The sequence below is a fragment of the Ursus americanus genome, chromosome 1 (genome assembly GCF_024610735.1).
Source record: "Ursus americanus isolate L20-20 chromosome 1, mUrsAme1.1.p, whole genome shotgun sequence".
NCBI classification, from domain to species: domain Eukaryota; kingdom Metazoa; phylum Chordata; class Mammalia; order Carnivora; family Ursidae; genus Ursus; species Ursus americanus.
In genome coordinates, this window is record NC_142127.1 from 30,682,102 (window position 1) to 30,707,722 (window position 25,621).

The following is a 25,621-nucleotide window of genomic DNA, read 5'->3' on the forward strand; positions in this document are numbered from 1 at the left end:
CACTATTGCAGAAGTTTTTGATGTTTGTCTGCTTGTTTTTACACTTTGATTTTTGAAAGGTCATGTTCCTCGGCCCTGAGCAGCCCCCACTGGACTAGGTTTAGATGGAGTGATCTCTCTACAAATAAGCAGGTTTCTGTAGAACATAGACCATAAAAAATAGATGAGGGAAGAGTGGGATTATTTTGATTTTGAATTATTAATATAATCGCCTCACTTTGTGGATGGAGGCACAAACAGCTTTCCTGGGGTCAGCGAGTGAGCCAGATTCCATTAATGTTAGATACCGCTCAGAACCTGCCCGAGGAGAGATCAATGATGCAGAGATGTTGAGACACACAAGATTTCCCACACCAGGCAAATAAACGCATGTCCCATGGGCCACAAAGAGCCCTCAGAGATCATAAGTGGGGTGAGATTGAAACCCTGGTGGGGAGAGTTCAACATCCCATGACTAATCTGCTTTTATCTCTGGTTCTCTAGTTTTTCTATTTTTTTGTTTGTTTGTTTTTAAAGATTTTGTTTTTAAGTAATCTCTACACCCAATGTGGGGCTCGAACTCTAAACCCCAAGATCAAGAATTGCAGGCTGTACCAGCTGAGTCAGCCAGGCACCCTCTGGTTCCCTAATCTTTGAAGTTTCTAACCTTTGGGAAAAAATCAACTTGATGGCTTTCAAACTTGAGGCATTGTCCTCGATAACATTCTTTTCTATAATTTGTATGCTTTTCTTTTCTTTTTCATTTGAAAAATGATGAATTTCTTCCCACCCTATGATTAAAATACCTAAGACTAATAAAACCTTCAAAACAGGAGTTAGTATTCAGAGAAATGGAGTGACTTATTTGGTTTCCAGACGTCAGACGAGATAGCAGAATTTAACACCCTAAGTGGTTGCAACCTGTTCTTGGCCTCCATTTCTTTGCTTATAACAGAAACCTTTCCTGAGAAATCCAGTTTTCCTCTGGTTGCATATTCTGAGTTTTTCCTTAATCACATGGAACAAAGAGCTATATCCCTGCAGGGGGCCTGCTTACACCCAGATAGCGAGCCAACGAAGTTTCTTCAGAATTCTACGCTACGTAAGTCTTAGTGAGTAAGGGCACGATCTAGAAAGGTACCAGAAAATGCATTTCTGTCAGAAATATGTTCATAGTATTCAAGTTATACTGACATTATGTTGTTGCTAGATGAACTCAGAAGGAAGATCAATTTATTAGATTTCTAGAAATTTCAGGTTTGCATCCAGTTTCCAAAAACAATGGGAATTAATTTGGCAAGAATAAAACAAGTTTGGATGCATTCCGTAGCAGCATGCATTTTAAAACAGGATTCTCTCCTCACCACAGTTTTGATAACTGAAGGCCTTTGTCCAGGCAAAAGTTCCAAGAGATGGAAACAAAGATGAAATCTCTTCCATTGCCTAACGAATGAATCATAGTCGGTTGAACCACGGCCGACCATGGAACTCTAATGGACAGATTATATTACAGGAAGCAACTGGGCACTTGGACGTTTCTTTTTTTCTTTACAATCACCTACTCTTGAGGGACCAAGGACTTATGCCCTGAAATACAGGATACTAAGCTTATTACCTCTGTGATCAAGAGCCAAATTGGATTCATTCACAGCTGAGGCCACAACGATTTGAAACTCTCCTTGCCCTGAAATGCTTTGAAGTAACAAAGGAGAAAATAACACATCTCTTAGGAACCTTGTTCCTCCCTTTTAAAAAAAAAGAACTTCTTTATCACATGCAGTATCAATTAGCAAGTGACTGGAGACCGTTGCTCATCTGTAGACCTTAGTTTTGGTGAAATATTTCCAGAGGGAAGAATTTAACCATTTACTTGGTATTGTGCTATAACTAGCCACTTAAAACAGTCTGTTTGAAGAGATTTGTCACTGAAAAGAGCGTGATTATTCACTGATCAGTACTACCAACCAAGATGCAAGTACAAGTTCCTATCAGCAAATATTAGACTGTTGGGGTTGAGACTCGCACAGATATGAAGTTGTAGATTTAAAAGTAAAACTCACTGAAAAGGAGATCGTTTGGTTAATTGTCAGTGACACGTGCTGAAACACGTTCAGAGATCAAAGATTTGAAACAAAAGCTTCATTCTGCTACTGTAGGGTTTGAGCTCCTATTCCTGCTTAAGTTTTGATGTACTTTGGGTTAACTTCAGAGTCCAGGCCTCCCTTGTGTAAGAAATAACAGTATTTAATTTAATATGTCACTAGTCTTGCAAAGGATCATTTTGAAGAGTCTGTTAAATAATCCAAATTTGGAAACACTACGACTTATTAGCTCGAGGTTCTCAGTAAGTTTATTCTTGTAGTGGCTGGATCATCCATCTTCGTTCAGAGTTCTTAATTTATCTCTTTGATGGGAACTTTTCCAGGAATAACTAATCCCACATTCCAGCGAAAAGTTTTACTGGCTGTAGTGACAGACGGATAAAATTGGCTGCTCTCGTGAATTACTCGCGCGGCTGAAGTGGTACAGCGAGCTTGCCGTCGTAAACCTTGGGGACGATGATGATCACTTTTTGAGAAACACTTTTCTGTGACAAATCATTTACATCTTTTTTCCCCCCAAACTCTAACTTTGATAATTCTTCAAATTTTACAGGCTGGTTTAAAGTTCTTCTTTTAAACCAACTTATATATTACCTATTTTTAAATTGATAGTGAAACTAGTTTTTTCATGTACCCAATAGGACAGTTTCCTGAAATATTTTGTATGGGTTTTCTCATAACAGTATTGGTCAAAATAAGCTAATTTGAGTGTCCATAAGAAGATGGAGCGGCTTTAGAATTTAAGAACCTGTTTGTCAGGGTGCCAGGGTGGCTCAGTCGGTTAAGCACTTAGCTGCCTACCGTCATGATCTCAGGGTCCTGGGATCGAGCCTCATGTCAGGTTCCCTGCTCAGGGGAGAGTCTGCATCTCCTTCTCCCTCTCCCCCTCTCTCCACTCATGTGCGTGCTCTCTCTCTCCCTCTCTCTCAAATAAATAAAATCTTTAAAAAAAAAAAAAGAACCTGTTTGTTTTAAATTCTTCAGGCATGTACTTATCTAAGTAGAATCTTTCAATTCAAATGTAACCCACCTATCTAGAGGGCAAGATGTGGAGATATAAACATTATTTGTGTGTAGTCTTACAAAACAGTTTACTCCTGTTTTGCTGTAACTGTATGATGGAGAGAGCGTGTCTCCGCATAGTGAAATTTCCTCATTGGGCAATGTGGCTACGTCGAAGCTGCTTTGTGTCCTCACGTTTTAGGGCAGGCCGTGTACTCATCATGATCAGTAGGTTTCGGAATTTGAGTCACCAGCTACTTGAGGGAACATAGTTGGCCTCTAAAAAGGTGCGGTTACTTGTCTTTTTTAGACAGTTCATGAGTTTGGACCCCGTTAGTTCCTTGGACGTTGTCAGTCAGCTCCGGGACACGTTGCAAGCAAGTTCAAGAATGGCAACTATTCCACGCAAGGTGAAAATCAAAGTTACAGCTGGCCCATAATTTTGGCCTTAAGCTGCTGCCTCCTCCTTCATTTATTTTTGATAACATACTTAATTGGTTCCATGTGGGCAAAGCGATTTGCCCTGAGATGGTTATTTCCACTGGTGGGACGCGCAGGCTCAGCCTTCTGCGAGGGAGAACGGTTGGCTCCTGCAGATGAAGTGTTTCAGGGTCTGTAGTTTTCAAAGAGGCCAGGTAGTTTTACAAATTAAAAAGAAAAATGTGAAAGTTCTGTTTATGAAAGGCACAACTCTAAGTTGATAAGCAGCAAGTCAAAGCACATCAGTGAAAAGGACAGAGACACCCTGGCATTCCGGGCATTCCTGGCAGCCTGACATTCTTTGTGGAGGCTCGTCCTTAGATGCCCACCAGGCCTTGCGGGTGCAGGACACGGTCTAGAGCGTGCCTCTCACTGGACACCTCTCTGCCTGAGCACAAATGAAGGCAAAGATACAAGTACCTAGAGGACAGTCTCTTCAGAAGGTAGGAAGGGGCCGTTCCGGGGTGGGGAGTGGAAGGGCTAGGAAGGTCTTCCTGGAATTGCGCATCCGTCAGGCTCGAGCTGAGCTAGAGGCCTACAGGGCCTCCACATCCACCCCGTGTCCTCAGCATGCTGCCCCGTGGACACTGGATACGGGCCCGGGACAGCCCTTGGGAGGGTCACCTCTGCACAGTGTAGATTTTAGTAAAGAAGACTCTTTTCTTAGCTGATACTTACCATCTCTGGGGTTTCTTCTTCTTTTTTTAAAAGATTTTATTTATTTGAGAGAGAGAGAGAGAGAGAACAAGCAGGAGGAGCAGCAGGCAGAGGGAGAGAGAGAAGCAGGCTCCCCACTGAGCAGGGAGCCCGAGGTAGGGCTCGATCCAGAACCCTGGGATCATGACCTGAGCCAGAGGCAGATGCTTAACCGACTGAGCCACCAGGCACCCCGTCCATCTCTAGGGATTCTTAACCATGTCAAGTCAACCAGATAAAAATATCAGATTGAACCAGAGATATTGCTACTTTAATAGTTCAAAAATGGTCAGACGCAAAGCAATTTCTAATGATTCAACCTAATATTTATGTTTACATATTGACATGTCTGTAGAAGTTGAAACATAAGAGTAAATCATGGGAAATCTGGAGTGTCTATTTCTAATTGAAATTTTTATTGGGATAATTGTACATTTATAAGCAGTTATAAGAAGTAACATAGGGAGATTCCGTGTTCACTTTACTCACTTTCCCCCAATGGTAACATTTTGAAAAACTATAGAATAGTATCACAACCAGGTTTTTAGCATTGATATAGTCAATCCACCTTCTTATTCAGACTTCCCCAACTTTCTTGTGTTCATTTGTATGTATGTGTATTTAGTTCTACACAGTTTTCTCACCTGGGTATGTTTGTGTGTCCACCACCAAGTCAAGACACAGCAGTTTCAGCAGCACAAGAATTCCTGCTGTTGGCCTCCCCTCCACCTCCTCTCACCCTGCCCCCAACCACTGCCATCCCTAACTGCCAGCAACCACTAATCTTTCCTCCATTTCTAAAATGTTGTCATTTTTAAAATGTTATATAAATGGAATCATACAGTATATAACCTTTGGGGATTCTTTTCTTTCACTTCAAATAGTTCCCTGGAAATTCACCCAAGTTGTTGGGTGTATGTATTAATAGTAATTATTAATGTAATAATGTAATGTATTAATAGTTCACTTTTATTGCTAGTATCCCATAATGTGGAGGTACCACGATGTGTTTAACCATTCATTCATTGAAGGACTTCTGAATTGTTTCCAGTTTTTGGCTATTACAGTTGAAATTGCTGGGAACATTCGCATACAGGTTTTTGTGTGAATATTAGTTTTCATTTCTCAGAGATAAACGACCAAGAGTGCAATTGCTGAGTCATGATAGTTACATGTTTAGTTTTTTAAGAAACTGTCAGGCTGTTTTGAGGATTCTTTTTAAAAAATGAAAATGTCTAACTTCAGGATTCTGTGCTCAGTCTATAAAAATTAATCATTTTTCTTGATCCTTTTTCTAGCCACACCGTATCCTGGTGGATTTAAGTGTTTCACCTGTGAAAAGGCAGCGGACAATTATGAGTGCAACCGATGGGCTCCAGACATCTACTGTCCTCGAGGTAAACTCTCAGTAGGCAGATTGGGGTGCCCAGAGCTGCCCGGGAGTGAACAGCCTTGTTGACTTTGACACACAGACGCATGCTTGCAATCTCAACCACTTCTCTTGTCTTAGACTATTAGTAGATCTTTTGTCACCAACTTCTCATCAAAGGTTTTTAGAGACATAAACTCATCATAGAATTGCCCCCTTCTCGTGAAGCATCACTGGAGTGCCAAAAGAGGTAAGTGACCCTTCCCACCCCCAGGCCCAGCCAAACGCAGGACAAGAAGAGAACAACCAGCCTGCTGGCCACTCTTTGAAGCGTTAGTCATTGCATAGTAACTTCCTTTATGTCAAGGACGAATTGATGTTCATATAAAGATCCCTTTTATTACATATCTTGCCAGAGGCTTCTATCCTGAGAGTGTATGAAAGCTAGAATTCCAAATGCCATCATTGCACAAAAAAAACCACCCTGAGCTTTTTAAACTATTAAGTTCTTTTTGAAGGATGAGATGGATGTCCAATTGAAGCATGATATTTTGACCCAGAGGCCCATTTCAAAATGAAGAAGAGGCTTCACATTCACATTCACATCTCTTTTATCCTCTTGAATAAAACAGATGGTTATATTTGGCTATGGAGTCACTATTAATTGGCTGTTTTAATTTTGGAGGAAAGTCCATTTGATGCGGAGATGATAAGGACAGAGCATTTTATTGACCAATGTTTGAGTGAGTAGTTAGATAGGTTTAACTGATGATTTAATCCAGTTGTTAAAATGACTGAAAACACCAACACCAAATGTATTATTTTTTAACATGATGCAGGAGCTCTCCCACTTACCCTAGTGAAAGGCACTCTGTCTCCCATGGAAGACTGGACATCGGGAGAAGGTGGAAAGTGAAATTAAGAGACAGGTGTCAGCTGCCTAAGCCCATACTATTTAACCCATCAACTTCCACCTAGGCTACTCAGTAGAAACACCTGTGCATCTCTTCAAAATTGCTGGAACCTGTGTCTTCCCTAGGCCAGTGGTCCTCAAACTCTAGCATGATCAGCATTCCCTGGAGGGCTTATTAAAACATAGATTCCTGCTCCCACCCTTGCCCCATTCCTGATTCAGTAAGTCTGTGATGGGGTCTGAGAATTTGCATTCCTAAGGAATTCCCAGGTGATACAGATGCTGCTGGTCTGGAGACCAGTGATAAGAAATGCAACTACAGACTTGAGCCAGCATCTCTGAGATGAGGGCCCTGCCCCGGTTGGTGGATTTAAATATCACAGGTGATTCTAACGAACCGTCAGGGGCAAGAATCACTGAGAGCTTCTCTCCCCACTAATAGAAAGTGAAATGTACAGTTGTCATTTTCAACCAACTTCCTCTTGTTTACTTTTAGGTAGAGATGCTAATGGGGTCCCAAATGACCATAGGGAAGAGAAAAACATGGAGATACTAAAGATTGGCTTAATCACAAGCTAGCTATCCCACCATCCTGGTAATCAAAGATAAGTCCTGTCCACAGTGCCTTCTGCAGTCATGTGTTTATTTTGGACTAAGCCAGTGTTTTTCTAACATTACCCCTACAGAATGAACATTTGGGTAGGTTGCTACTGGACTTAGTTTAACCACTGCTTCTCAAACTTGGTGGCACATTGAGATCACGGGGAAGATTTTAAAACACTGAGGCCTAGGTCCATTCTCAGGGATTCATATGTAAATGGTGTGGGGTATGGCTGAGCCTAAGGATTTCTGAAATCTCCTGGGGTCCTTCTACTAGGCAGCAAAATCTGAGACCCGCTGTAAACAATGACTCTGGACAAGAACAGGATGGTTTGCTTGTGTAGCCAGTAACCTTTGGGATGGTTCCAGCAGGGACAAAGCCGGCAGGTGAGCTTTTGAAACTGTTGCCACGAGTCGGATGCACTGCAGAGGACACGTGGAGGTGCTTTTCTCGGCATTGCTCTGTAGCAGAGAGGATGCAGAGGACAAGGAGGGATTGTGAACCGGTGCTCTCAGGCTTTGGGCCAGATTTCACAGAGGCCCAGTCCAGGTCTGATGGTGGGCAAGTATATCCCTGTCACAAAGGAAAAACAGGTGACCGGTAGCATTCTGCTTGAGTTCCTCTCAGGAAAGGAGAACAATCCCTTCTAGTGCTTTCTTCAAAGGTTGAAATCTGTTCTTCCAAAGTACAGATATCTGAAAGAATCACAGTGTCCACACAATTTCTCTTTTTCCCTTCTTTCCTCCCACTTTTATCTTTTTTGTCCTTAAATTTATAAGGATAAATGGAAAGTGATGCCCTGAGGTTCATGACACAGAACCACCATGCCAGGCTTTTCAGGGGATTATGCAGCGAAAGATAGGAATCTGGTTTCTTCTTTCAGGGAGCACCCAGTTAGCTGGGGAGATCAGATCTGGACGTATCGAAAGTCAAAAATAAGTGCCAGATGAAGAATGACATTCCATGCCGTGGGAGTTTAGGGGGAACAATTGCTCTTCGGGGGCTGAGGTGGCTAGGGACCACATCGTGGACTGGGAGGAGCCAACAGCCCGTGGCAGCAGCGGAAGTAGAATGTCGAGGAGGGCGTGGCTTCTGGGAAGTCCCCCCACTGCATTCCCAGGTGTGCTCACTGGACAGGGAGAGACCGAAACTGGGCGTAGCAACTAGTTCATGTCGGAGAATAGTGGGAGCAAAGAAATGGAGCTTGATTATTTTTTGTGGGGTCTTGAACCTGTCAGGGAAGGAGTGGGGACTAAAGCTGTAACCTGAGAAGAGATGAAGCCACGCTTAGCTTCCTTCTTGACCAATCCCACTTCCCAGGAGCCATCCATCTTTCACCCTGAGCTTTCTCCAAATTTTTCTCACGATGAAAACATTGTCATAATTCTTAGATTAAATTCTGAGTTGTGTCTAACTACTGAAAACTACTGACTAAGCCTAGATTTACTTTTTCTGTTGATTGTTAGTTTGCAGCAGCTGTAGGACTACCAACAGCCTTAGAAAGGGAGGCTCGGTAGCTGCTATGGAAAAAGTTCCTGGCTTCCTGTGAAATTCCTGGGGTTTTTGTTTATTTTGTAACATGTTTAGCTAGGTTTTAATTATCTCGTGATGTGAAAATAACTTGTTGAAAGCAAAAAAAAAAAAAAAAAAAAACCCAAAAAACCCACCCATTTCATGTAAGTATTTAATCTTATCTTTATGGAATAAACCCACATTCCGAACTGCTTAGGGGATCACCTGAGTGTCAAGAATTTTTAAAAACGGAACTCAAATGGATATATGCTGAGACTATTGTATTTTAGCAGCTGAGGTAAGCTTGCTTACAGATTCAGCAGACTTGTCATGAATCATCATTTGGCAAAATAAGCATCAAGAAAGCCTTGTCCTAACTACGATCACTCTGTCGGGCAATGGTGGCATCGGCCAGCCACCTCTAGCTAACGCAGGTTCCCTATCGCTCTTTCCTTTGAAATGTGTGTTATGTAAGTATTTTCTTCTCTGTCACTTTGTTATTGCCTCTGGCACTTACAGATTCCGGCTACCATACGGGAGCATTTAAAAGCCTCCATGGCCGGCCCTCATTGCTTCACTTGGCTGCCTTCTATTTAGTCTTTGGTCTCTGAGCACTTCCTATGCAATAACTAGAATCAGAAAGGATCTTGAAATCATATTATATGAGGGACCAGTTAAAGGAACTGGTGAAAGAAGACAAGAGTTAATAGTACGCATTCAGATCCAAAGGTTTTGCCTGTGTGCAAGGTTAAAAACCTTGGGGAGGGGGGGCTGTCTCAGTGTTTATTAAGAGTCTGTGGAATGAAATGTCAAGTCAAAAACATTACAATTTTCGAAAAGGCTCATTCTGCAGAGGATGCCTGAGCAGCCGAGGCTTTTATGTTTCTTCTTGATTATGAAGTGCAGATGCCTCCCTTTAAGGCAAAATCTTCACTTGAAATTACTGCCGATGCAGAATCAGACCAGGAGACATCTGCAGATAGAGGGACACGTATCCTTTAGGCGCCAGCTTCTGCGCTGCTCACAGTTTTTCTGTGGAAGTGAAGAAAAAGCTGGGCGTGACACTGGGAGACTCTTTTTACATCTGTTATCTGGTATAAGCAGGAAATATGACTGTGGTCCCCAGCATAACTGAAGACAAGCCCCATGGTTACAAATTTTCAGGAAAGACGTCTTTATTGTTGACTTCTTTCAGATGGAACCCAGACTGAGACAGACAGCCTTTCTGTTTTACTTTACCTACAGTGGATTCTTTCGTTCTCTTTAAGGCAATGTTAGAATATAGACCTTCAAGGTTTCTACCATTCTATAGGGGTCTCTATTCTAGCCCTAAACCCCATGAAGACCCCAGGCTTCGCATCTTCTTATAGTCTATCTGTTAACATCTCCCAGCCCCCACCTCCATCCTGGGTAGAGAACTCGGAACCCGGCGTTGGCCCTTAGAATGTCCCTTACATTCAGGAGATTGATTTGTATATCTACAGACGGTGTTGCTGTATGTTATCTGACACTCCTGGCATCTATGTAATGAAGTGGTGTTTGGGTGATCTATCTTGTCATATTGCTAAACGGAAGTCTTAGTCTTCCTTTTTTTAAAGTAAAAATTTTAAAATTAAAGTGTAACATCCATGCCAGAAAGTGACTAGATTGTAGATGCTGAGCTCATTGAAATGTCACCAAGTGAACAGGCTGTCTGTCACCCATGTTAAGTAACAGTTCAGAAGGCCACTGGGGTCCCCCAGTCATTGCACCCCTTCTCCCAGAGGTAACACAATTGCGACTACTCTCATTGACCTATATATAAATGGAATCACAGAACATATTCCTTCCTTTCCCACATTTTGTACGTGAGAGTCTTCCGTGTTTCCATGAGCCGCAGAGTTATTCTCACAGATGTACATATACTCAAAGTCACCCATTCCACTCCTGATGGACATTTGGATTGTCTCCGGGTTTTGAGTGTCGTGAGCATTCTTGTACATTTTGGTACACTATGTATGCCTTTCTGCTAGGTCTGTCCTGGGGGGTGGGGGTTGCTGGGCATGTGGCATGTGAGCTTTGGCCTTACTGGATACCACCTAGCAGTTTTCCAGAATGAGCGGACCCGTGTATGCTCTCCCCAGCAGTGCCTGAGACTACCAGGTGCTGCACGACCTCGCCAACCCTTAGTGTTGACAGAAACAACAGAAGTAGAAGTTAGTGGAATGACATTTTTAAGGCACTGAAAGTAAATAACCACCAGCCTAGAATTCTGTACTCAGACTGCCAGCCTTACTGCTCTGCATTTCCCTTCTCTCCCGGCTACCCCACTGCCTCTGAATTCCTGTTTGCGTCTCCCGGTTATTCCCTTGAGAGTGACCAAGACTCTGCTCAGCTTCTCTGCCCCGTAGCAGGGCTTTCTGCTCGGTGTCTCAGCCTCCGTGTGTGTAACTTTGGCGTCAGCAAGTGCCTTGAGGGGAGAACAGGTGTAGAATGTCAGGCTCAACTCAACGTGTCCTTCATTTTGCTGCTATCTGGCTCTTCAAATCCTGTCTGCCTCGGTAGCTCCTCTGGGCTTCCACATGGATTTCTGTTGTTTTAATTTTATCTGGCTATTGTAATTTTATTGTTTCTTGGTAAGAAGGTACAAGCTAGCTCATTTCAGCGGGCATTGTAATTCCCAGATTTATTCTTCAATTAGAACTTCTTTCCAGTAATTTTTAACCCAGGTTCTATCAGCCTAAACAAGATGGGTTTTCTTTTGACACCCCGACATCATCTAACCTACTCCAATTCACAGTGGTTTTGCCCAGGTATTTTCTATGAACATAATTGCCCCAGGTAGGAAGCATCTGTTTGATGCTTTTGTCTTCTCATTTTTATATTAACTACTGTTCACGGTAAGGTCCTGTTTCTCCTCACTACTTTGACATACCTTCCCAACCACCTTTTTGGCCTTTGCCTGGTAATAGCATAGCTTTCTGAATTTCAGTGATTTGCTTTAAAAGAGAGTTTCCTCAACTTAACATGTTGCCTGTCCTTGGGAGGGGTGGATGGTTTTCTTCTTTTTTAAGACAAGACAAAAACAAAAACCAGGAAAGTGTCTGTTTGGTGGTTTCTTCAGGAGGCGCCGACTATAAGGTGAAGGAGGACGGTTGTGACTTAATCAAGTTGTTGAGTGTTCACTTATTTTTAATTTCTGCCTTGAATTTTTCACTTGGGGCAAGAAAAGAAAAGAGTGTCTTTTAGGGGTCTGTGGAGAGTAATTGATAGGATCAGGAAAGCCAAGAGATTAATCGGATTCTTGGATACCAGAGACCATGTGATAATTCCTAATTGGGGTACCCTTTAAATAATTGAGCTTATCTGCAACTCAGTTTGTAGCTCGTTCTTTTCATAAGTCTATTTTCTTTTATCTTGGATTCTTTTTTCTTTCACTTTCCATTTTACTGAACTTAGGATTGAGGTGTAAAATACACAGAATAGTGAACAGCAGGGAGAATTTTCACAAAATGAACACATTATGGAAGCAGCACCCTGATTAAGAAATTGATTATTTTTGACAGCCCAGAGGCTTCTTACATGACTGTTTTTGGTTCCTATCTCTACCACCAAGGATCCTATTATAGGCTCAAATGTGTTCCCCCCGCCCCCAAATTCACATGTGAAGTCCTAACCCCCAGTACTTCTGAATGTGATTGCATTTGAAGATAGGGTCCTTAAAGTGGTAATTCAGGTTCAATGATGAAGAGGAGATTAGGACATAGACACATACAGAGGAAAGACCATGCAAAGTTACAGGGAGAAGTTGCCCATCTGTGAGCCAAGGACAGAGGCCTCTGAAAGATCAACCCTGCTGATACCTCGAACTTGGACTTTCAGCTTCCAGAATTGTGAAAAAAATGAATTCCTGCTGTTTAAGCTACCTCATCTAAGGTACTTTGTTGTGCAATTTATCTAGAATTTATAATTACCCTGAATCTAAAACCAGACTAAGTATCAAAAACAATAACACCAACAAAACCCTGCAATCTAATATTCCTTATGAATATAGTCACAAACATCCTTAATATAATGTTAAATGAATAGAATTTAGCAATATTTGAAAATAAGCCTGGCCAAGTGGGACTTATTTCAGGGATGCAGGACTGGTTCAATATTTGAAAACCAATCAGTATAATCCACAGTATTAACAAGCTAAAGATAATAAAATCACATGTTAATATCCAGTAAGGCAGAAAAAGCATTTGGCAAAATTCAACACCATTCACGATCAAAAACTTTCAGAGAAAACAGCATGTGAGAAACTTCCTCAACTTGATAAAGAATATCTATTTTTAAAAAACTGTAGCAAACATTATACTTACTAGTGAAAGACAAAATACTTTCCTGGTAAGATCAAGATCCAGGCAAGGATGTCACTTTCGCCATTCTTATCCAAGATCATGCTAAAGTTCTACCCAGTGCAATAAAGTAAGAAAAGGAAATAAAAGGCATACAGAATGGAAAGGAAGAAATAAAACTGTTCCATCTCACAGATGTCATAATTTTCTAAGTAGGAAATCCCAATAAATCTACACAAAACTCCTAGAACTAGGGGCGCCTGGGTGGCACAGCGGTTAAGCGCCTGCCTTCGGCTCAGGGCGTGATCCTGGCGTTACGGGATCGAGCCCCACATCAGGCTCTTCCACTATGAGCCTGCTTCTTCCTCTCCCACTCCCCCTGCTTGTGTTCCCTCTCTCGCTGGCTGTCTCTATCTCTGTCGAATAAATAAATAAAACCTTTAAAAAAAAAAAAAACTCCTAGAACTAATAAGTTCAGCAAGGTCAGAAGATACTAAGACTAACACACAAAATTCAATTGTAATTATATATACTATCAATTAACATGTGGTCATTGAATTTAAAAATATAATACCATTTACAATTGTTCAAAAAAGTTAAATACTTCAAGGTAAATCTAATAAAACATGTACAAGACTTGTATGCTAAAATCATAAATGCTAATGAAATAATTCAGAGAAAATTTAAGTAAAGGGAGACTTACCATGTTCATGAATTGAAAACTCAACACAGTAAAGATGTGAGTTCTCTCCAGAATTATATGCAGGTTTCACACAATTCCTATCAAAATTCTAGCCAAACTGTAGTTATAGACAAGGTTATTATACAATTTATATGGAAAGGTAAGAAACTAGAATAGCTGAAACAATTTTGATAAAAGAATAAAGTGGGAGGAATCAATCTGTAATAAAGGCAGTGGTATTGTCAGAGGGATAGAAACATAGACCAATAGAACATAATAGAGATCTCAGAAAGAGACTCAAAAATATGCCCAACTTATTTTTGACAAAGATAGAAAATCTGATTCACTAGAGGAAAGAGCCTTTTCAACGAATGTGCTGGATGGAGCATTTGGACATCCATGGGCAAAAAATGAACCTCAACCTAGGTATTACACCTTTTACAAAAGTTACCTCAAAATTAATCATAGACTTAAATGCCAAATATAAAACTATATGACATTTAGGAAAAAAATACCAGAGAAAATCTTTGAAATCTAGGGATAGGCAGAGTTCTTAGACTTGATATAAAAAAGCATGATCTGTAAAAGGAAAAAATGGTAAATTGGACTTATCAAAATTAAAAACTTTTGTTCTACATAAGACCCTGTAAAGAGGACAAAAAGACAAACAACAAACTGACATAAAATACTTGCTAATCAAATATCTGACAAAGGACTAGTATCTAAAATATAGAAAGAATTCTCTAAACACAATAGTAAAAAACAAAATAATTAAGAAAAGGACAAAAAACATGAATAGATATTTCACCAAGGAAGATAAGTAGATAGTAAATAAGCAGATGTTCAACATCATTAGCCATTAGGAAAATACAAACTAAAAACATGAGATATCACTACACATCTATCAGAATGGCTGAAATTAAAAAAAAAAAAAAAGCAACACCATCAAATGCCAGGAAGAATTAGGAGAAACTAGATCACGTATATATTGCTGGTGGGAGCATAAAATGGCACAGGTAATCTTGAAAACAGAATGGCAGTTCCTTAAACAACTAAACAGACACCTACAGTATAACCCAATAACTCCACTTCTGAGCACATATCCCAGAGAAATGAAAACCTATGTTCACACAAAAGCCTTTATGCAAGTGTTGATTGCAGCTTTAGTAATAATATCCCTATCCTAGATACCCTTTCAATGGGTGAATGGTTAAACCAACCTTCATACATCCATAGCATGAAATATTACTCAGGATTAAAAACTAGCAAACTGTTGAGACAACAATCTGGATAACTTTCCAGTGAATAAGGCTGAGTGAAAATGCCTAATCCCAAAAGTTGACATACTGTATGAGTCCATTTATATAACATCCTTCAAGTGACAAAATTATAGAACTGGAGCACAAATTAGTAGTTGCCAAGGATGAAGGAGGGGGTGGGGAAAGAAGGGATGAGGATGTGAGAATAAAAAGGTGCCTTGAGTGATCCTTGTGGAGCTAGAAATGTTCTGTATCTTGACTGCATCAATGTCGATAGCCTGATTGTGCTACCGTACCATAGTTCTGCAACATGTTGCAATTTGGGGGAAAGTGGGTGAAGGGTGCATGAGATCCCTCTGTATTATTTCTTACAAACTCATGTGAATCTACAATTATCTCAAAATAACAAAAACTTAAAAACAAATCGATCAGTAAAAAAACAAAACAAAACAAATAAAAATACGTCAATTGTGCTAATGTTGAGAAACTCTGATTTCGAAGGAAAGCCAGACATACCAAATGAGGAAGCTAAGAAGATCTGTGAACCCTGTTGGGAAGAAAATCAAGGAAGGTTTCACAGAGTTCATCACATTTAGATTGAACCTTGAAGAACAGGTTTCCAGGAGCAAAAGATAGGGGGAAACTTTTTTGTTGTGAAGAATGGTCAAAAGATGTAACGTGGTGTCTTAAGGTATCCGGCAAGCAATGAAGAGTTAGTCTGGGACCTAGATCAAGGGGAACATTGAATAATAATAAGTGCTGAGTTTCAAGATGTGAGTTATAAATGTAACCGGTTCCTTTAGCAGGAAGCAAAGTAACTCTTACACTCTTGACGCACAGCTTTAGGAGCAGGGAGAAAGCAATGGACCACCTGCTGGCCACTCAGTAGGCTAAATAAACCTAGCAGTATGTAGCCAGAGCTCCTTAACAGGTAGGGTTCACTCAGACTCTCATAGACAGTGAGAGGCATGATCGGCCCTTGGTTTCAGTAACATATCTGGTGGTTGTCTGGCACCTGCATTAGAAAGGGGAGAGGTTAGAGACAAAGAAGACAGGAAGTGATGGGGTCCTGCACTGGGAAAATGGAAAATGGAACAGAAAGATTAGATAGATAATGGAGACACTCCAGGGGACTTGGAGACACCCAGCTTGGGAAGAGAAGTCGGAGCTGATTCTGAATTTCCTAGTCCAAGATGGAGGTGCCACATCTCAGGATGTCCCTTCCTAAGACAGAAACATAGGAAGATAAACAGATGGATGGAGTTTGATTTGTTTGAGATACATGAGGTGTGAGGTACTGCTGACAGTGTCCAGGAGACAGCTGGAGATAGGTTCTGTAGTTTGGGAGAGTATCAGACTGAAGATAACGTCATCAGAGGTTGAATGAAGTCACTTGAGTGAGAAGAGGTTCAAGAACAGAACGCGGGAGAATATCAACATTCAGGTTAAGGAAAGTGTAGGAAGAGAGGAGACCAGGGATGCAGGAGAAAATCTAGAAGACAAAACTCTGAAGCCCAGGGGAATCACACAGAAGACATTATACATAGTAGATCCCGGAGCGGCAAAGAAATCCTTTGGGGTCAGACATGGGAGAAGGGCATCCAGTTGGACACTTAGGTGAACAGTCATTGCAGAGGAGGACCCAGAAGGAGTAGAGCCTGATGTCAGGGGCTGAGGGCACAGTCAGGAATCAGGCTGGGAGTGTGCTGGCAGCTGCCTCTAGACTTTTATTTTTTCAATATAATTTGTGATACTATGATTAAAGCTATATTCCTCCCACTAATTTTCTTCCACATGGTGAGTGGTTCTCTAGCACCACTTTAATCGTTATATATGTTTGTAAAAACCCAAAACTAGTGGACGCACAGGGAATAACTGATGAGGAAGCCTTTTACCAGAGAGTTGGTCATTTTTAATTCAAATCATTTGAGGTATATTTTGTTTAAATACAGTTTCCATTATTAGAAACTGAATCTTGGTGGGTAAATGGAAATTTACATTTTAGCTTTGAACCTTTTTTTTTGATTTCAGAACTAGGTTATGGAATTTCTGTGTGTATGTGTGTGTATGTGTATTTCATGAAAAATTATATATTTTGTGTTTTCCACTAGTTGATTAAGCTCTCTTATACCCAGTTCTGCTTTCAGTTGCATGCCTGTGAGTCTTACACACCTCTGGGAATACCATGCAGTCGCAGAATATGAGATTTTAGAGGCAAAACTAACCTGGTAGAAATTCAAATCCATCTTTTATCTTTTAGATAAAAGCCTTTGAAATCCTTTTAGTGTGAAGTTATCAGCGGGCTTGATTCTCATATAACCTCATTACTAACCCAAGGATTATTCAGAATGCATGGAGAGCAATGCTTTGTGGCTGAAACTCCTTTTTTTATCAGTTCTACAGCCCAGTGATAAGCCGCATGTGGTCCACCTCGTTGTGCTTGGGAAATGCTGCCTGCTAGCCCCCTGCCCGCCTTGGAGATCACAATACACATTCAAGACTCTCCTAAGTTGTGTCCTAAAGAAACCTGTTCAACTTTATTTGAATATTTCCAAAACTTATTGAACTGTAGAACCTTCTTTTTACATTAACATTTCATAACTCACTTAGGGGTTTTGTAAGATAAGAAGTGGATGGATTAACACTTCAGATCTAAGGTAGCTGCTGCTGGAAGTAATGGGCTGTTTTCAGAATATCTTTGTTTCATGGGTTAGATTTGGTGAGTGTAAGAAAGTTTTTTATCTAGCCTCTTCACTGATCATTTTTCTCTCCCTAGGATGGCAAGAATTAGCTTATTAGGTACCAGGCTTTTGCATATTTTCCCTGAAACAAAAAAAGCTCATTAGTTGTTATCTCTGCAGTGGAATGCATTTCCAATTAATAAACTAAAAGAGAGTTTATTATGGACGCAAAAGTTGGAACAAAAAGTAGTTACATTAAGTTCACCAATAGTTATTCAAGGCTTACTTAGGACAAGAGAATTTAAGGCTTGGGGGACAAACCCAGTTTCCAAAACTGAAACCATGTAATGGTTTACTTATTCCATAAATGTATGATCTTATCTGCTCAGATTCACCTTTGGAGCAATAAAAGCTCTGGCAGCTCCTCCTGGTTGTCTGCAAGAAGAGGAGACAAGGCGATAAGAGCATTCCTGTCTTTATTGCTTTCTTCGGCTTCTGAAGGTGGGGTGGGGTGGGAAAGGTGTACCTCTCATGACCATAAATGTCCAAGTCTGATACCAAAGAAGGAAACCAGTCGTCTTTGGGAAATGGGGTAAATCTCTCAGGCTACGGGTCTCCATTTGTTAAAACCTGTCACAGGCTTAAAAAAGTCAGAGATTTGCCACCTCCTCTGCATCAGAAAAGCAAACACTCCAATTTTAAAATATGTTAGAACTTTAAGAGAATCATTGCCGGGTGCAAAACTTCTGACTTTTCCTCTGAGCTCATGGGGTGGCCTTCCTTCCTCCATTCCTGAAGAGCTCTCCAGGACCCTGAGCTCGCTAGGACTGCCTTGACCTGATTCCTACTGACAAAATTCTGGTCAGGGTGCAGTGCGGGGACAGCTTTTAGGGGAGGGCATTGACCAAACTCAGCCCAGGTACACTCCCCAATAGTGTAACCATTAGGAAAATCTCTGTCCTTGGCAAGACTCAATCAGAGGTCACTCAGGTTCCTGTCAGGTGGGGCTGTTTAGGAAGACTGTTAAAAACCCTGAATTTTCATGACTCCCAAGATGTGTCAACGTGGTCTGTATTAGCTCATTCTCAGGGCCTAAAATTCTTAAGCTTCCTTCTTTGGACTTTAGTACTTTGGTGAAAAGCTGCCAAAATTGTGACAGAATCTGGTGGGGTGAATTTTTATTGCCTAATAAATAATATCATAGAAGGTCATAATTCCATATTAGCCACTAAATATCCAAAATGTATAAAGCATGCAAAATTGAGTCCAAGATATGGATGAAAAACAGCTCGGTGACATTTCTTAAGAATTATTCATTTTCTTTTTCAATCTGAAAGGGGAGCAGGAACATGCTCCTAAATCCCAGGCTTAGAAAGCTGAACACTGCCTAGAGGCTTAAAGAGTTACTTTGACAAAGCCATTTTTCTTTAGTCTTAAAATTAGAAGTAGAAAAATTCTCCATGGTAGTTTGGAAGAAGTCTTAGGTTTTTGGATTCCTAAGACTTTGAAGGACATCTAGAAACTTACATCAGGGTCCGTCTGCATCTGCCATCCTAGAAATCACACGAGGGAGAAGTGCTGCCCCTCAGTTTTGTAACACCTTCATAGTCGGGTTAAATTCCGGGATCCAGCTATGCTCATTGCCAAGAAGTTCTTTCTTTTGGATAAAGTCATTTTCTCAAGATAAAATGAATCTATTTTTAATTGTTCAGCCCTTACACGGGAATAGCCGTTTCCAACACACACACACACACACACACACACACACACACACACACACACAACACACACGCCTCTGCTGTAGTCTTTTAACTCGTTGAAGACCATTGTTACCTGCCTAACTTCTTTTTTTTTAACCTGTATTCTTTGAACTTTTTCACCCCTTTATCTTCCTGAAAATTGTTGATTCTCCCATTCTAATCATCCCTCCAAACCTCTTGTCCCCTAAAAATAAAAATCAATACAGTGGCAAATTTTTTTTGAAAGGCAAAGCATGATACCATTCTATCTTGGTTTATGGGGATGAGGACAGGCAGAGAGACCGGCATTCTCCAGAAGGCTCTCCTCGTCCCGTCGTGAAGTGCATCTCTCCAAGGACGTCTTTGGGACCGGACGTAAACTCAACGCAGAGTCCCTCTCGTGTGCCGTTAAATCTCTTCAGGACTTGTAGAGCCGACGCTCCTGGTGTTTCCCTTCCAGGCAGGTTGGGCTGATGTTTCCCATCTCGATTGAAACATATTTTCTCTGTTGACAGAGACCAGATACTGCTACACTCAGCATACAATGGAAGTCACAGGAAATAGCATCTCTGTCACCAAACGCTGCGTTCCGCTGGAAGAGTGCTTGTCCACCGGCTGCAGAGATTCTGAACATGAAGGCCACAAGGTCTGGGCAACAGAGCAAGCGACGGGTACAGCATAGTCAGCCCTCCCCCACCGCAGATTCTCACTCCCTGACGTAGCCTGGCCTTTGACTGTCTTTATAGCGTTCCGAGAAGATTCTCCTTTCCTGTGTCCTCTAAGAGGCTAGACTGATACCAGAGCGTAGCGAAAACAGTATAAATTACGTAAACACAAGAACAAGAAGGTATTGACGATTATTGTAAGGCCTTTCTTTACTCCGAAGAAAGTTATAAAGCCGGCAGAAGGAAGAGGAAGGGGGGAGCAGCCGCGCCCTCAGGGGAAAGCCCTGCAGCCGGCTGGGGGCGGCCCACAGTTTCTGCAGTTTCGCTTCGGGAGCTGTCGGGAAGGGAGGCTCTGGCTTTGTTGGGGTGCTGGTTTGGGGAAGCACCCTTTGGCTCCTGAATCATTTGAGGAGGCCATCAGAGAACCACCTCCTCGTGGGTTTACTCCCCTTAAGCCCCATCTGGTGCCTCTTCAGAAGCACTCGGTGTACAGTGACCGTCAAGCGCAGCCTTGGCGGAGAATAGAAAGGACCAGAGAAAGGCAGCCTGACTGTGGTTGGAGTGGGGAGCGCCCCGACTCTCCTGCTGGCTGTGCAGACCCGGCTCCACGTACAATCTTGTGTATCAGGCCTTGGCCTTTCCTCGGAGTTGGCTCGCCTCCCCCCGTCAGGCTGCCGTCCTGGTGCTCGGAGGCGAGCGCTCCTCTCAGGGCCCTGGCAGGCCGCGTGTGGTAGCGTTTGGTGGCAGACACCCAGTTTCCAAGCCACTCGTGAAATAGCTAAGAACTCAGTTTTAAAATACAATCTGCCAACTTGATCCCGGATTGAAATACAAAAGGTAAACTCAAGGATTTTACCTCACTCCGCCCCCCCGCCCCCCCAGCAAGTCTGGCGCTCGGGCTTTGTTGTGGCCACTTTACCACGGACAAAGTTAAAGACCAGAGAAGTGACATCATGTGCTCGGGTCACAGAGCAGGTGATTCTGTCTGACAGAATTCAAGCTCACTTCTGACCTTCAGTTTCTCTCTTCAACATTATAATGTCTTCCTAGCCCATGTCAACTGTGACCAGCCTCAAGTCCTTGCAAGATAATGACTAAATAGGATATTAACCACCAGAGTTTTCCGAGTATTCCTGTGTATACGGATCAGTTGGGGATCTTGTTAAAATGCAGACTCCGAATCACTAAATGTGGGGTGAGGTTTGAGATTCTGCATTTCTAGGGGACTCCCAGGTGCTGCTGAAGCGAGTGATCTGTACTCCGTGTAGCCATGGCCCAAGATAATTTCGGCCAACGGTCCTTCAGGTTTATTTCTTTCTTATGGCCCATGAATAGAGTAGTATAAAGCAGGAGTAACTGCATTAATGAAAACCCTCCAAACTTTAACTCCCCCACAAGAATGGTGGTAGTTATATAGACAGTTCTAATGAAAGTAAATAGTTAAGTTGGGTTGTTTCCACTTCACTTACACGGTGGAAATTTGGCAAGTGAAAGTTTACCCTCTGAACGGCTTCTTCAAGTAGTCAGAAGGAGTTTCTTTGAGATGGTAGGGTATTATAATCCCCATTTCACAGATGGAAAAGCTGAGACCTAGGAAGGTTGTAGAACCATGTAATAACCACCCAGTGGGATGTGAAAAACAGAACTCGTGTTCCTTGAAGCTTAATCCAGGGGGTTTTCACGTTGACCACATTGCTTCCAGATGAAATTTCATCCCACTTCCTTAAATGCAGCGTCGGTACCTCTTTTGTGGAACAGATAATTGTCATTTCAGTCTTACTGTGAGGGAGCCCATTCCTTCCAAAAATCCTTGCCTCCTTCCAAGATCTGCCAGCTTCTCATCAGCCTTCTGTTTCTCTTCCTTTCTTTCAGGTCTGCACTTCCTGTTGCGAAGGAAATATCTGTAACTTGCCACTCCCCCGAAATGAAACTGATGCCACATTTGCCACAACGTCACCCATAAATCAGACAAATGGGCACCCACACTGCATGTCAGTGATAGTGTCCTGCTTGTGGGTGTGGTTGGGACTCACATTATAGCAGCTCCAAGGTGCCGTGTATAGTAGCAATCCTTGGGGATCTCCATGGTCCATGATCATGCATGAGTTGTTGGCTTGACAATAATTACACATGTGAAACCATGACACTCACAGATGTCTTCACAGCCAAGCATTTCTACCTACCGTGAGGAATAAGCATTGCTTCAGTGTAGTCCTTTCAAGTCCAAGACCTCATCATAGCCAGCCTGCCCCCAAAACAGACCCTGAGTTGTATACCACAAACCTTTCTTTTCACTTCAGGAAATAGTTCTGCATTTATTGAGATCTGAGGTTCTTAATTTGGAGTACACGCATGAGTCATAGGAGGTCCTGGGACCCTCTGAGATGTTAGACAATACGTTAAATGAATATGCATAGATGTGCGTTCTTCAGGAGAAAGGTAAGGGACCACTGGTTTAAATATAATCATGAATTTATTTATAGCTTTAGAATTTTAAAACTTTGATTCCGAAATGAATGGACTATTTCCTTGGAGATTCTGATTGAGTCCCTGGAAAAGTAGTCAGCAGTTGTCCAATTTAATTTTCCCCACATTCTTCTCCCAGTGGTGGGAATACTGTTCCCTCTGCCCTGTGCAGGAAATAAAACACAATCATAAGTTTGTGGCATAGGGGGAGGGGTAGCTGGAGAAGGATCTTTCCCAACTTAATAGAGCTAGCATCCTTAAAGTAGCTGTGGTTGCTTTCAGTGTAATTGGTGAGATTGGCCTTGATTTGGTAGCTCATTGTGCCCCATGAGATCCTGAATTCTACCTGGGGCAAAGGGTAGCCAACGAGTCCCAACACAGGATGGGGTTTTCTCCACTTGGGGTTCTATTCAGGCATAGTTAAACTAGACAGAGAGAGGATTTCAGAATGAAAGAAAAGAGATGTGTGGAGGTTGACCCGAGTTCACTGAGGGCCCTGTCAGTAGCTTAGCCAGATCTCCCATCTGCACTTCATACTGCCAGAGAGCCCTCCCAGGTTCTTCCTCTTTCAAATCCCCAGGGACTTTAGGGAGAAGGTTCTGCATCACACTATCTCAAGACTGATAGGGAAAGAAGACATAATGTCCTAGGAGGAGAAGTAGGTGGGCCAGCTGGGTGATGGTGAGACTAGTAAGCAGACCCAGTGGGAATTTTTCTTTCTTTTAGGTGATTGCTTTTGAAGTAGATGGTAAAATTTTTGCCATCCTTCCTATATTTTTGGCCTGAGTTACAACTTGTTCTTCTTCCTTGTAAATCATTTATACAATATTTATTTTTGTATGGCATAACTAGAAACTTACATATATTGTAAAATATTCTTTATTCTGAACCAAATGACCAAATTAGAATACTTATTTTTCAACAGTGGTAGAGCTTGTAATATATGTTTGTTCGAAGTTGTCTATGATACTTGCACCAGTGTTGAAAAAAATTAACTTATGTTTGAGCAAGAGGAATGTGTTGGCCTCAAAGGTTTTTGCTCATGGTTTCCTCAGTGGTGATGTCCAGAAGTGTTCAGGTGGGGACCATCACTGGTATAAATTCTTCTGCAGGGTTATGGGGCATATTTGCATGAAATTTGGTGGAGCCATTGCTGGTAAAGAGGAGAGCGTTGTCAGGGTCCATCTGCCCTGCACAGGAAAATGTCTGTGGCTTATTAAATGAGACCCCCTCAGGGATTACCAAATATGAACGGACAGTGGTAACTCTGATACGAAATAAACTAAATTGCATCAAATGGCCTTAAATCAGAGTTTGGTAGGCTTATCAATACGTTGCTTATAATTGGGGTGAGGGAAGTAGAGGGAGAGAGAATGGGACATTTACGCACCTCTTATGTGGCAGGCACTATGCTAAGCACTTTATATGTATATATACACACATACACGTGTTAAGTCTTATAAAACCTGCAAACACCCTCTAGGGAAAATTATTAGTATTTTCACTTTACAAATGAAGGTACTAAGGCTCTAAGAAGCTCAATAACAGGAAGCCTTTTCCTCCCAATTGAGGTTCTATAGGTTGAGGTGGGATCGAAGAGGGAAGGGAAGATGGAATTAGCACTCCCAGGAAAACTTCCACACCTGACCGTGCGAATCTGTCCGTCCGATCGCATGGAGCTAGTCCAGTCCAGCCTCTGCAGGATGCCATTTGTGCGTGTCCCCTCGATGGTGTTTTTTCTTCAAGGGGTGGAGGGCACAGCTTCCCAGTTCATTCCTCTTGCCGGAGGTGGCAGGCTAACTGCTGTAAACGCTCCAAGACAGTGGACATTTGATGTCGTACGTATCTACAAGTACCATTTTTGCGCATGGCCACTCTCCACCGATACCTGCCAAGTACTGCATGCAAACTGAGTAAGAAAGTTCAAATGTTGGTTCTTAATGAGAAAGCGACCACTCCAAAGCCCCCAGTCTGGGGTGCAAGGACCAAGTCCACAGTGATGCGAACTCATCGGCCACGCGGGGGAATCACTACAAACTCTACGCAGGTGTGACCGCGTGCACCTTGTGCGCCTATCAGAACGGCTGGTGTTTCATTCTCTTGAAAGAAAGTGGTTTGCTCGCCATCCCCAGCCTGAAGGAGCCAGGAAGGGCCATTCACGTGGAAGGCCCAGGACTGGTCATCCATGTAACTCTTCTACCACATTAAACTTTCCGTTAAATCCCACGGCGACGGCTTGAAGTGCAAACAGCCGTGATGTGTACGTTAACCTATGTGCCATTTATTTATTTTCAGACTCCCCATAGCAGTCATGTCAATACGGGATTAATGCCTAAATTTTGTAAATATTGTACATTTTGTAAATCAATGAATAAAGGTTTTAAGTGTATCTCACCAGGCTCCTCCCTGCAAATGTACCTGTCAGTCAATGATTAAGGCGCTCAGGTGATGTGTAAGGAGTAGGGCTTAGAATCACAGGGATCTTCCTTCCACGAGCTCATTTTCTTGTTGTACAGAGAAGAAATACATGCATGAAAAGATACAAGACAATTCACTCACGCCAAATGATTCATGTAGACAGTAAGTGCTGCAGAAAATCAAAGAGGGAAAGATTACCAGACTTTTTAATCAGGTCTGCAGTTTCCCTAGAGCATTTTCTTTGTTAAATCGGGAAAAATAAAAGTGTGTGTGCGTGTGTGTTTCTAAATACTATCCCATTAACTCTTAATTTTTAAATCCCATTCTGTTCTGTTAGTGATGATAAAAATAGAAAACATTTTCTGTTGATGGTTTCTTCTGCAACAGGAAAAAAACATTTAATAGTGTAAATGTTTATCTACACAGTGAATTCACTTTATTTTTCATAGTAAAATTATAGATATTGAAAGTGACCTTGAAAAACTTTGGCTTGTTTGTGATTTCTGGTCATTCTCATTTATTTATTTGTTTGTTTGTTTCTTTGTTTATTATTTATAAATTGAGACATATTGACATATAACATTTTATTAGTCACATGTCTGCAACATAATGATTGACATTTGTATACATTGTGCAGTGACCACCATAATTCTAGTTAACCTCTGTCACCTTACATAGAGTGTTTCTTTCTTCTGATAAGAACTTTTAAGATTTTCTCTCTTAGTATCTTTCAAA

General features: G+C 41.7%; 1 protein-coding gene across 1 annotated transcript in view; it reads left to right on the forward strand.

The window, feature by feature from the left end:
- The window catches only part of LYPD6 (LY6/PLAUR domain containing 6), a 119,891-nt gene extending 94,651 nt beyond the window's left edge, over positions 1–25,240 (forward strand). The window contains exons 4-6 of the mRNA XM_045782150.2: positions 5,558–5,656; positions 19,853–19,983; positions 21,875–25,240. Coding sequence (XP_045638106.1) covers positions 5,558–5,656; positions 19,853–19,983; positions 21,875–22,042 — 398 coding nt within the window. The 3' untranslated portion in view covers positions 22,043–25,240. The remainder of the gene's footprint in view (positions 1–5,557; positions 5,657–19,852; positions 19,984–21,874) is intronic.
- Positions 25,241–25,621: the final 381 nt, after the last annotated feature.